General features: G+C 39.1%; 1 protein-coding gene across 1 annotated transcript; it reads right to left on the reverse strand.

The window, feature by feature from the left end:
* Positions 1-3824: 3824 nt before the first annotated feature.
* LOC131231071 (probable polygalacturonase) lies at positions 3825-8650 on the reverse strand. Its single transcript, XM_058227165.1, has 6 exons — positions 8234-8650; positions 6536-6862; positions 5980-6100; positions 5700-5874; positions 5341-5411; positions 3825-4940 (listed from the first exon to the last, which is right to left on the reverse strand). Exons 1-6 carry the CDS (start codon positions 8351-8353, stop codon positions 4267-4269), a joined length of 1488 nt encoding a protein of 495 aa, XP_058083148.1. The 5' UTR covers positions 8354-8650; the 3' UTR covers positions 3825-4266.
* Positions 8651-13490: the final 4840 nt, after the last annotated feature.

Here is a 13490-nt window from a genome sequence, read left to right on the forward strand (position 1 = left end):
ACTGAGGTTTTAGCTATTTTATCCAACTCTTCTAATTCTTTGTCACTCATAGACATTGGACGCTTCTCAATACTAAGGAGTGCATATTGCAACCTTTACTGAACTAGAATGCCTCTCATCTTAACCTTCCATAGTTAAAATTTGTTTTTCTCGATGAACTTCTCAATTTCGTTTTTCACGTTTGATCCCTTAATCGTCATGATGTCAATCCAAGCTCGAATCCCAATGTACGCTTTAATACTACTTATTGAAAATCCGCAGAAGCAAATCCCGAATTTGAATCACATAAGATTAAGCAAACGAAATCAAGCAATCATAAAGCACACACAATTTGACGTAGAAAAATCCTTGTGGGAAAAAACTACGGCACAAACTAACAACAAATCAATATGAAAGTAAAAAATACAAGATATGGAATCACTTATAATAATCCAAAAATTCTCATTTTTGTCTTCCCTAAACTCCCCAAAACGTGTAACCCTCCTTAGAATGGCTTAGGAATGCTTGGCATAACCCTAATTCCGCAATTACACTCATATATAGTGTCGCACCTGAAATAGGAAACAATTCCTACAATTATCGATGGGATTGACAATCATCGAAAGCTCTTCGATGTGATCGAAGCTACCTTCAATCACATCAATTTGGACTCACAAACTATCTAGCGAGCAAAGGGAATAAATCAAAATTTTCTCGGTGAGGCTAAGCGGGTTGTTGTGGGATCGACAACTATTTGATGTGATCGAGTGGTCTATCGATGCCATCGACAGGCCCAATTACAAACAAATTTAAGACATCTGATAACATTTACATCATTGAGATATTAAATCAGAAGAAAAAATATATTACTTCCTATGTTTGGATTGGAGTTTTCCTACTCTATAATAATTACAAATTTTTTTTTTTCCTAACTCCTACTACATCTACATTTGACTTTTGAACTAGTATAATCATGCTGATAAATATAATACACAATTATCAGTATACAGACTACTACTTTGACAAGACAGTTTACCATTAAAAGTTACATGTTTGACATTCCTGGTGGACAATCAGAATATCTGAGAGTACCTTTTTTTTATTTTTTGAAATCATAGTCACTGTCATTGTCACCACCATCACTATCATCACTGTTATCATTAATATCATCCTTGTCGTTTTAATCATCATACTCATATTCCCTACTTCTCAAAATTAGGTTGAGGAAAGAACAAAAGATAATGATTAATAGAACAACTGGTTCAAAAGATAATCCTTTTTTGTTAAAGTAAAATTCCTTTTTACCAAAAATGGATCTTTTCATCTTCAAACTTTACTACTAATGTTTTTACCAAACATGAATTTTCTCTTTTTGAATAACCGATTGAAATTTTAACTATAGTTTCTCGCCGCATTTGAACAAATCTTTGTAAAAAGACAAAATTCACATCCCGACTCATTAATTCACGACACACCAATCAGAGTAACAAATCTCATTCTCAACAATTTCTCGAACTTCTCAGGAGATTTTCAAATTTTGATGTTTTAATTTTATAGTATTATTAAAAAAATCTCACTAAAATAAAATATAAAATATAATTATAAATTGTATGGTTCAGATCATCACCATGTGTATATAAACCCAAATTCCATGCCTCCTTAAGATGATCTAAGTCGATAATCCGTATCAGGCACGATCAAGAGGTGGGCCTCATGCCGGGCCACGAAGAACGGATGGTTGTGATCACATGGACTCACACAAGAAAATTTGGGTGTTGTAAACTCACATGGGACCTTAGTAAAATACATCCAAGTAAAAAATAAAATGAGAAGGCTATGTATTTTCAGGAGTGTTAAGATAGAATTGATTGGACAGCCAAATTGCAATCCAGCTAGCACATGAGTGCTAACATGTAGTGAGTATGACATCCAACTAATTCAAAATTTGATTGGCCCCACATGAAGATAAATTGGCACTGAAAAGTTTGATACACTCATCAGGTGGGCCCCACATGTACTTTTTATTAGAGATAGGGCCGTCTGTTGTTTTCTAAAGTGTGGCCCACTTGATGAGTGGATCCGCTTTATTGTTCAGCAGATTATCATGAGTATGGTAGGCCTAACATTTTGGACCGTTAGATGTCATGACATTCTGGAAAAATCTAACCGTTCACGAGGTGGCCAACTTTGGAACGGTTCAAATTTAAACAGAAGAAGGCCAAATATTCTACACCAACGATCCTCTGAGGCCCATCATATCAACGGCTTTGATCACTGAACAATGGGCCAGAGTTGGAGAGAGAGAGAGAGAGAGAGAGAGAGAGAGTAGAAAAGACCCTTCAGGTCATTCTCACACGTGTGTCCTCTGGATGAGCAGAAAAGATTGATTTTTGAGCAACGATTCCAATCTGATGAACGGCCAGCCTCGTCCCATGTGAGCATGGCCCACATTGGCACGTGTGCCAAGAATGTTCCCAATGGAAAAGAAAACATTCAAAACTACTTGTACGTTCATGTGGGGCCCACCATGGTGTTTGTTGGACATCTCGTCCGTCCAGGAAGGTTGTCCCACCAGAAAAAGGCAATGCTCCAAAAATCAAGTGGATGGATCCATTAGGGGCTCCCCACGTGAATGTGGACTTTTTTGGGTGGTGGTTTACTGTTTTCTATGGTGTGTCCCACCTGATAGTTGGATCCACATGATTTTTGGAACATCCCATTTTCATGGTGGGACAAACTTGCTGTACGGATGACATCTCATACAAACACTACAGTGGGCCCACATGGCCACTAGTTGGACTTGCAAAATTATTTTTGTGGACCATTAATTCTCATTGTTAATAGTGTTTTCTTGTCCACTGAGAAGTGTTGGGGACATTAGCCCGGGGCCCATGGGACATGGTGGACCGTTCATCAGGTTGGAATCCTGGCCCAAAAATCAATCTTTGTTACTCATCCACTCTACACAGGTATGAGAATAACAATAAAAATTAATCAAGGCGGTCCATTGCACCACAACCAGGGTGCACACTGTTCAGTTCGGTTTGGTTCTGGGGTGAAATCAGAACCGAACCGTTCCCAACGGTTTCAGGAAAACTAGAACCGGAACTTGACTGTTTGTACCCTAAAACTGAATTGGAACCGGACGCTAAAAAATCGATTGGGTTCAATTCAGTTCTACAGTTCTGGACTTTTTATAATCTAGCTCAATTGCATGGTTTGTTTTTATAATACAGCCCAAGCTCATCTGTTGAAAATTTTCACATAGAGTACTCTTGTCATGATTTATTTTTATGACCCTTTTATGTTCCCAAAATGATTTTGCTGCCAATGCCTATTCATGTTGTGATCCATTTGATAAATGGTCTAGTTTTTTATGTTCTAAAAAATATAAAATTTAAATATTTATTGACCAAGGGGTCCAGTTCCAGATTTGGTTCCAGGTTCAGTTCTAAGGTCGGGTTCAGTTTTACAAAACTCCAAACCGAGAACTGAACCGAACTAACCGGTTCTTTGATTTTCTGAACCAGAACCGGTGCACTTCGGAACCAGACCAAATCGTGCGGTCTGATTGATTCCAGTCCGGTTTACCGGTTCTGTGTTCACCCCTAACAACCACCCCCAATAAAAGAGTGGACCCCACGCATCAGGTACAGACAAGACCAGCCGTCGCTCCGCCGACAATGGGGCCCAGTTGGGAGTGCTGCCTCACGATCTGCACGTTCATCCCTGCGTCACCAACCAAAAAGCCCATGGCAGAAGTGGGCCATGAAAAAAAAGCTATACACACAAATGCAATGTAGCTCAATGAGAATCAACACAACACAACATAACAATCATATATGTAATTCAAACAGCCATCTTTTTATTACAACCATCTGACTCATGTCCACCGTTCATCTAACATTCCGACGTCAGCGGGCCCCACGTCGGATAAAATATACAATGCAGCAACTACTGATGAAAAAAAATACTAATAATAACAACAGAACTGCAAATGCAATGGTCTCCAATCACATGTCTGAGGTCCCAAACATTAGAAAAAAAAATAAAATCACTACACAAGAATGAAGAAATGGGTATGTACATATGGGCACATTGTCCTTCTTCGGCGCGGTTTTGAATTGTATGAATCGAAAATGGGATTGGGTTCATATGGAAAGAATCTGATGGTGACCGAAGAATGAAAGGTGGCCCGGGCCGCCTGAATTTGAGATGGAATTGGAAGTTTTGGAATCTCAATTGTACTGATGGGCTGAACAAGATCAGTAAGCATGGATAAAGATTTCATAAGGATTCTACATGGCTATCTGGATATAAAAGAGAGAAACAGATAGAAGAAGAATTCCAATACGAGTTTTGGAGGTCGGAACATGGCACTGGGAACACTGATTCGGAGAATCCTGATACGTCCGAACAGACCCACGAAGCGGACAGCTCAGATGTGATCGACAAGGAAATGTCTGATAGGCAGATATCAGTGAAAGGAGCTTGATGGATTCCTTTGAGGTTCCCAGCGAGGGAGATGTTTGTCCCGGTCATGTTTTTTACAGTAATGTTGTTTACTACTGGATTTGCACTGGGATCAAAATGGTCATCAGGGTGGGTCCCACAGTGGCCTGTGAACCTGATCGCGACGTGGACATTCTCCATTTTGACGTTCGATACAACGATGTCTTTTATAAAACCACCTCGGCCTTTCGTGGTCTTGAGTTCAATGCCAGTGAATGAATCATGGATGTTGAGGTGGTCAGCTAGCACACTGGAAATGCCACCAGACATCTCACTTCCAAAGGCGAGGGCGGAGCCCAGAGGCGTCCTTAGATGGACCTGATTGATGTGGACATTCGAGGTGGGCCTTCCGTAAGCGATGCCATACTCATCCCAGCCGCTCTTGAGCACGATCGCGTCGTGACCAACGCTAATGTGGCAGTCCTCAATGCATACATCGGAGCATGAATCTGAAGAAATGTTACATTAGTAGATTCTATGTTTGAAATTGTTTTCTTTCAGCATTCGTGCATGAACATTAGGGGTCGTTTGGCAGCTTGATTGGATTCTTAAATCCAAACAGGAATTGAAATCTCTGAGATTTGGATTCTGTTAGTTGTGTTTGCCAACCTGAATTTTCAAGTCCAAGCAAAAAAAGAAGCTGCCAAACATGAGAATTAGGATCTTTTGGAATTGAAACCCAAATCCAGGTTGCTAAACAATCCCTTAGAAATCACAGTAACAGTTATAAAATGGTATTTGTGATTCTGCCACCATTGGATTTAAGAGATCCAAAGCAACAAAACACTTGAATAGTAACTAAAACAGCAAAACAGATGAAAGGATTGAGGTTGATGACCCATCACTAACCTGGGACTATGCCATTCGTAAGTGGGGAATCCGACGGAGCATGGACTATTATGTTCTGAACCTGCACATTGCTGCATTATATCCAAGCAAATACAAATTTGGTTCCATTCAACTTAGACGAAGAAACAATTAATACATTTCTAATTTTCTTTCCAATTGGTTAGAACAGCTTAGGCCATGTTTGGATGCCTTATTGAATTGAATTGCAATAATTCGAGTTGGACTTGAAAGAAATGCAGCTGCAATTTGAGGGATAAATCTTCGTTACGAATGCTAATGAAGTTAATTGCAATTTCGCTATTTGCATATATTGGAATTCAGTTCAACAATCCATCCAAACGCAGCCTTACCCAACATACCTGCAATAAACCGGATGGATGTGCCAGAAAGGGGAATTCAAGAAAGTCAAATTCGAAATCAGAATGTCGTTGGAGCTCTCGAATTCCACAAGGTGGGGGCGGGTATGATTCAAAGAATGAGAGCGTGACCACTCCCACCAGACGGCACCCTGACCATCGATGGTTCCATTATCACCTGTTTGCAATCGATGAACGGTGCAAAATATTAAGAGAATGAAGACCCACAAGTTGATTTTATTAGAAAGCTGATGAGAAAATTGGAAAACATATGCATCTATGCCTGTAATAACCACATCCTTCAAGTTGTTGCCATTTATCAAGCTGCGATATCGTTTGCCTGGAAATTCGATCCCTCGACCGTATGAAGGCAACGGTTCAACAAGCGGCCAATGAGATGATTCCTACAAGAGAAAGGAAAAGGAAGTTCAGCAACCTACCAATTCAATTACTCACAACACTAGTGTTAAAGTCCCTTAATATACATTGATACACCATCCTCTAACAGCTCGAGCTTTTAGAGAAAGTGGTTGTTTGACATGGTATCAAAGTAGAAAGAACTGAATTGCAATAAATCAGTCAAATACAGAGGCGATCAGCAAAGCGGGAATGACATTGTTCGAATCAATGACAAGACCAAACTCAAATTTGCATTTGCATTTCAAGTTGGACATGAAATGGTTGTGAATTTGTAATGTAGATTGTCGGCTACTCACTCTCACCCCAACTGAAGTTATTGCAATTCATACCAATTGACCATCCAAACATGCCATTGATTTGAACAGAAACATAGAACAATCTCTACAATAGAAAAATTAAAAGATGAACATGGCAAAGACCTGAGATCCAAGGATGACAGCATCTCTCTCCAAGAAGAGGGTGAGGTGGCTTGTGAGATCGAAGCTTCCAGTCAGCCACCTGCCTGATGGAAGATAGAGCTGAGCACCGCCCTTGTTGGCGAACGACTTCAAATAGAAGATAGCATTCTGGAAAGCGATGGTATTCACCGTCTTCCCATCTCCAACAGCCCCAAACTCCAATATGGAAACACTGTGAGGTCTGGGAGCCGACGGCAAGCCCTTCTTGTATTTGCAATGCCCATCACTCTCTCCTTCATTTCTCTTAATTCCAGAACTCAATGCCAGCAGCAATAGCAGTGCCACCACCTAAGAAAAACAAGAATCAAATCACATTCTCAGAACTCAACCTCCATTCCCATTGATACAGTACATTCACATAAGAGCTTGTGAAGATTCGAAGTAGCGAAGGAAATTCACACGACTTAAAAGAAAATAAGCAAGCTGAAAATACCCAAAAAGAAAAAGGAGTAACTCTAACAACCCGATTGCCGTTCAATACTAGTTCTCAAATACAGATCGATTCGGAGAAGGGAGAGAGAGGAGTTGCAAACAAATTGAGAAACCAAAGAAGAATCTATATCAAAGAGACCAACGATACCAGATCAGTAGCTAAAAGCTTATAATTCCCTCTATGATTTAAGGCCAAAACAAGAAATTTCCACAGCATGGACTGAAAAGAATACATGAAGATTAAGTGCTTTGAATACCAAAGAAAAACATGATAGAATGATTGGATAATCCGAAGGAAGAAATGAAATTATCACCAAAATTAAGAAGAATCCAGTGAAAGCAGAACTGATTGCTTACGTGATTCCAAATACAATGCGGGAAAAAAATCGTAATAAACAAAACCAAAAGAAGCAAAAATCTCAGTACACATTTTCATCAGCTAGAAAATTATCAGAGCATCTGTCTAATTACAGAAATTAAAGGTTTTCCACGACTCCAAAACAAGGCATGATAGAGAAGAATGTGAATACCAAAAACAAGAAAACACAAATTAGCAAATTCTATCCAACGAAAAACACCAAAATATCGAATAAACTCAATCCAAAAGGCTTAAGCTTCAAACACCCAGAGAAAAACAAGATTAGAACAAAACACCCATTCAAAAAGAAGAAGAAGAAGAAGAAGAAGAAAAGACCAAAATGTCTGAACTACAAACTCTCAGAGAAAAAGAAAAACCCAACACTCACACATTCACTCTGAAAAAAACAAGCTCTAAATTAGCAGTGTAGACAACCAACAACACAAAATGCATATACATATAGAAATTAATAAAACTAATCCAGAAGATAAAAAATCCAAATACACAGGACAAAATAAGATTAAAACACAACACCCACTTCAAAAACAAAATCCAAATTAGAAAAATAAAATTCTACTAATCCCACAAAAACAAAACAACCCCACGAAACAAAATTCCAATCCACCCAAACACCCAAAACAAAGAATTCAATATAAAAAAAGAAGCAATCCAAGAAAAGAAGTCTAAAGTTCAAGCTCCACCACCACATAAAAGAAATACATGATCAGAACAAAAACACTCACTTCAAAAAATAAAAATAAAAAATTCCCACACACCCAACAACAATTCAGAATTAACAAATAAATAAAACAAAACCCATATCATGAAAATCTCAAAATCATTTAAAAAAAAAAAACCAACGTACTTACTAGCCTCTTCATGAGCTTCTCTCCTTCAACAGCACCAAAAGAGAACAACAGAAGACAGTCGTTCTTATATCTGAATAAAAAAAGAAATTGAGAAAAAAAAAATGCTACCTTTCCGTACATATATACGTAATAAAGAGAAAATAGAAAATTCAAGAGGATAATTAAAGTGGAATAATAAAATAATAATAGTAATGACCAATTTTAAAACATCTCTCTCTTCTTATGAGGAGAGAACCTGAAGAAGGGTGGCGGTGGTATATACTGACGAGAAATGATCAGAGACAGCAGCTGTATCATAAGATATGGTACATCCACTTTTTCCTACCAACATGTGACATGTTGGATCCGTACAATAGGTGGGTCACACCATGATGATCACATGATATGAAACCCTGCCTCATCCACACTTGGTGGGTGTTTGGTGCATGGGATTACATGGGTTTAAGTGGGATAAAATTAGGAAAATGCAATCATTACCTCGTATCAGGTATCGTGGTTTAATCCCGTGGCTTCGCGTATGGAATGAAAATGGATGGGCAAATCATCCTACCAATATTTGTCAGTGCTATGTGAGCCCCACTATGATGTATGTGTTTCATCCATGCCGTCCACCCATTCTTCCATATCATTTTATGATAAGAGCCTAAAAATGAGTTTGATCCAAATCTCAAGTGGACCACACACTGTTGATTGAACAGCCATCATTAAAAACTTTTTGGGGGCCACAAAAGTTTTGGATTAAGCTGACATATATTTTTACCTTCATCCAAGTCTTTATAACCTAACCAATCAATTAGATATCAAATAACCATTACGGTTGGCCCTAGTAGGTTTTTAACGGTGGAATTCAATTACTATGTCTACCTCACTTTTTGGATCAAGCCCTAGAGCTATTTTTTGGATAAAACAAATACATCGTGACGGAGTCCACGTAACACTGACCAAAGTAGAAATGCATAGTCCCTCGCTCAGGTGCGGATTCCAAGAAAAAGCTTCACGAACTATCTAATGATCCGTAGGATATTAAAACCCACTCCTAATCCCTTTTAAACCAATGCGCCAAACAACCCCTGACAGTTGTTCATCCCTTGTACCATGGCCACCATTACCTGTGAGAATCAATCAAAGTAAATTACAAGATGATCACGTGGCGTTTTTAAAGATCCACCGGCATATATGAAGAGAATTTTTAAAACATTGGGCACGTATCGGACAATGCCACGCAATTGTTTAGATGACCAATCATGAAGGAACGTATATAAGACAAATGGCAAAAGAAAAAATAAAGAAAATAGTATTGAACTAGTTAACGTGAAAAATGTCTATATATCCTTATTAAGATTATAAATAGTAAATAAATTTAGTAAGAAAATTTCATATCATACTAATCATTTAAAACCAAACATTATTTTTCAATTGTCTTTTAAATCACTACTTAATTACATTTCTTATAATGTAATTATTTATTTTCGGCTTGTTGTTTATATTCTTTAGTGTAATAAGATATAATTTGAGTTTAGGCTCACATGCCGAATTTATCTTTGCTTCAAAAGAGATATATTTTAGTTGTTTTTTTTTTTTACCATTGACGGTAAGAATTTATTTCCTATTTTTCTTGAGCTGTATTGAAAATTACAATATGAGGTAAACATGTAACCCATTATCGAAAGATAAACCATATCCTCTAAATATTGCTTATGCTATTTACACATTTAATAAATGATTGAATAGGTGATTAATTTCATCGTATCTCCTTTGTCTACCAATATAAACAGGAAGCTGACGGTACGATATGGTGGGCTGGAGTGGCCCACCCACGGAGTGGATACACCGATTTTCATCTCACTTAATCATCACGATGGATGCCACCACTTTTTACGGATAGGTTCTATACGGTCAAGCTCATGGGAACTTCCCATGAGGTCGAGCTGTGTGGGCCCCACTGTGATGCATGTCGAAAATCTACCCCATCAGTCAGATGCACCATTCCATGGTGGGCCTAGGACCTTAAAATCAAGTCAATTAGTGACCTGTGTGGGCCGCACCACATAAAAGTTGTGAGGGGTTACCCTCCATTAAAATATTCATAATCATTTTTCTGGCCCAGTGAGATGTGGTTCAAAAATCTAGCCCATCCATTATGTGTGTCCCACTTGTATGAGGGATCAGACCATGTTTCAGATGCATCCAAATTTCAGGTGGGCCCCACCAAGTGCTTTTATGTGTTTTAGGCATGTCTTCACATGATTTTAGATTGTATGGACCACCTGAGTTCCTTATACGGCTGATTTTTGGGATATCTTATAATTTAAAGGGGACCCATCAAATGAATGGTTTTGATGTTTGACACGAATCACGGTGGGACCCACACAGCTCGACCTCATGGGGAGTTCCCATGAACTCGACCGTATAGAATCTATGTGTAGAAGTGGTGTTACATATAAAAAATAGGAGTGCCTTTGTCGAAAACTAAGGGGTGTAAATGTCATTTTCTGATTGATTGCGATTTGCAAACGAACACCAGCTATAGAGCTGCTGTAGGTACGTGTCGTGCGAAGACAACGCTCCTCGAGCTCGAGTTGTACGAACAGTTCAAAGGAGATCGAAGTTACATGGCCCACAGCGATGTATTTATTATATCTACACCGTTCATCTATTTTTAGAGATCATTTTAGATTATTATCTAAAGAAAAGAATCATATCTAAAGATAAGCTGGACCACACCACAAATAGCAGCGGAGATCATGATTTTCACCGTTAAACAATTCATAGGGCTCTCCATAACGTTTATTTTCCATCCAATCTGTTCATAAGGTTACAACGACCTGGATGAAGAGGAAAAACAAATTTCATATTGATCCAAAACTTCTGTGATCCCAAAAAAAGTTTCAATGGTAGACATTCAATCCTCCATTGGTTTTTTTCAGTGTGGTCCACTTGATAATTAGATCTTTCTTATTTTTCGTCTCTAGCCTTAAGACTAGCTTGCCAAATGTATGGACGGTTTGGATATAACACATACCTCAGACCCACAGAACTTACTGGCGTCTACACCACCCAATCCGCTTCCAATAATGAGTCAATTTTCCACAGTAGCTCCATTTTAATACTATTTTAGCACCAAAAGCAGGGAAAAGGGCTTCCGTTAAAAAATATGGTGTGAATACCAGTTTTGGGAGAACGGTATTAATACGAAGTTCGTTTCCATGGGAACGGATTGGCTACTCCCCTGCCAATGATTCTGGATGGGGGCCATTGTGATGTTTGTTAGAAATCTAACATGTCCATCCGTTTTTTGAGATCATTTTAGTACATGAGACCTAAAATGATTAGGATCCAAAACTCAAGTGGGCCATACCAGATGAAACAGTGGGGAAAGGAATTCCTACCGTTGAAACCTTCCCAGGATCCATATTGTTGTTTATATTCCATCCAAACCGTTTATAAGGTCATTTTCACTGAGATGAAGTGAAAAATCTAAGAAATTAAACCAATACAAAACTTTTGTAGCCATATAAATGTTTCAACGGTGGTCACTAAATCCCCACTATTTCCTCTCGTGTGGCTCACTTGAGTTTTTGATCATCCCCATTTTTGGTCGCATGTCCTGAAATGAACTCGAAAAACGGATGGACGGAGTGGCTTTCTCACAAACATCGTAGTGGGCCCCACACAGAATCTTGCGCAGGAACTTCCTGCGAAAGGCTTTCGCAGGAAATCCGCGTCCAAAGATGTCGGGGTTAACCTCATCGTGGCAGTAACTTAATTGGCTACGTGTTACTGTCAAGGAAGGGATATGAAAAGCATGTCCCACTATGATGTACGTGTATCATCCATGCCGTACATCTATTTTTCAAGATAATTTTATTGTATAAGACAAAAAATAAGATATATCCCATTCTCAAATGGACCACATTGCAGGAAACAGTGTTGAATAAGTGTGGACCATTAAAAGCCTTTTGGGGGCCATAAAAGTTTTGGATCAAGCTGATCTTTAATTTTTCCCTTCATCCGGTCCTTTATCACCTAATCAAAAGATTGGATGTCAAATAAACAGTACAGTGGGCCTTAGGAGGATTTTAATGGTGGATATCCAATCACCATTATTTTCCTGTGGTGTGGTCCACTTAAGATTTATATCCCTCTCATTTTTAATATGAAACTCTAAAATAATCTGTAAAAAATGGATGGGCCCACGGAGCACCGACCACCAGCAACGGGGCTGGTGGCAGGGGGAGTAGCCAATCCGTTTCCCGTTTCAATCGAATAATACGAAGTTCACTGTCTCTGTCCGACTTAGCAAATCGCGCATGTGGCCGCCACTAGGACCCACATGAAGCTGCGTTTTACGATGATCGAAACCGTCCATATTGTGGAATATATGTTATAAGAGCTATCTTAAGAAATTTAAACTGAATGGACGGTTCTTGACTATTCCTACATGTAAATGAATTTAGAACAATGAAAAGAAAATTTTCAATGGTTCAAATTCAGATCCTAAAATCAAAGCTTACAATCCTTTATGACTTGTCATTATGTTCTGATAGCTTATTTATGATAGTACTGAGAATATGGACCGTTCAAATCATCACATTACTAAACTTATGCGCCCCAGAAAGCGACGAATCATGGTACAACCTCAGTCGCGACAACGACAAAACAACGTTATTAATACGGTACCAAACAAAATTATAGAGACTGTTGTTTCGTACCGCGCATCTGCACCTGCTAATATCAAGCGCCGTCCGTGTGTCACGTGGGGAACGTGCGTAAAATCTGAGACGTTGGTTAGGTATGCTCCGCTGTGAATTTGAAACATCCTAAAGATCAAGCCGTTTTATTAATTATATGTACTGCAAACGGACGATTTTTTGGACACTAGATATCAATTTTGAACGTCCATTTTCCTGCACGTGCGACCCACATTATCATAGTTCGTCGCGTTTTGTTACAATGATGAAAGGCAACTACGGGACCCATCTGATGAACATCTCAGATCTCTGACACGTGTGCCAAAAGTCACGGGTGAGTTCCTGGCTTTGGCGCGTGGGGTTGCACGGCTGGAAATATAGTTCTCCTCCAAAATTATTTTAACGGATGTGCATGAAGTTTCAAGTTGCATGTGGTTGCCCAGACAATGTGGACCCCACTCGAATCATGGCTCGAGTACCAACCTGCACAAACTCACCGGACACTTGTGTGGCCGGTGGTGAATGAAAGGAAGAGCGCGACTGGCTGCGACGCGGAACCAGCTCTG

This window comes from Magnolia sinica, chromosome 17 (genome assembly GCF_029962835.1).
Source record: "Magnolia sinica isolate HGM2019 chromosome 17, MsV1, whole genome shotgun sequence".
NCBI lineage: Eukaryota > Viridiplantae > Streptophyta > Magnoliopsida > Magnoliales > Magnoliaceae > Magnolia > Magnolia sinica.

What these genes read in the sequence shown, in the direction of transcription:
- LOC131231071 (XM_058227165.1), bottom strand. Translation starts at nt 8,353, where the DNA reads ATGTACGGAAAGGTAGCATTTTTTTTTTCTCAATTTCTTTTTTTATTC. An exon ending in CTGTCATCCTTGGATCTCAG is followed by an intron (nt 6,101 to 6,535) that starts GTCTTTGCCATG and finishes TTTCTCTTGTAG; the next exon opens with GAATCATCTCATTGGCCGCT. An exon ending in TACGAATGGCATAGTCCCAG is followed by an intron (nt 4,941 to 5,340) that starts GTTAGTGATGGG and finishes ACATTTCTTCAG; the next exon opens with ATTCATGCTCCGATGTATGC.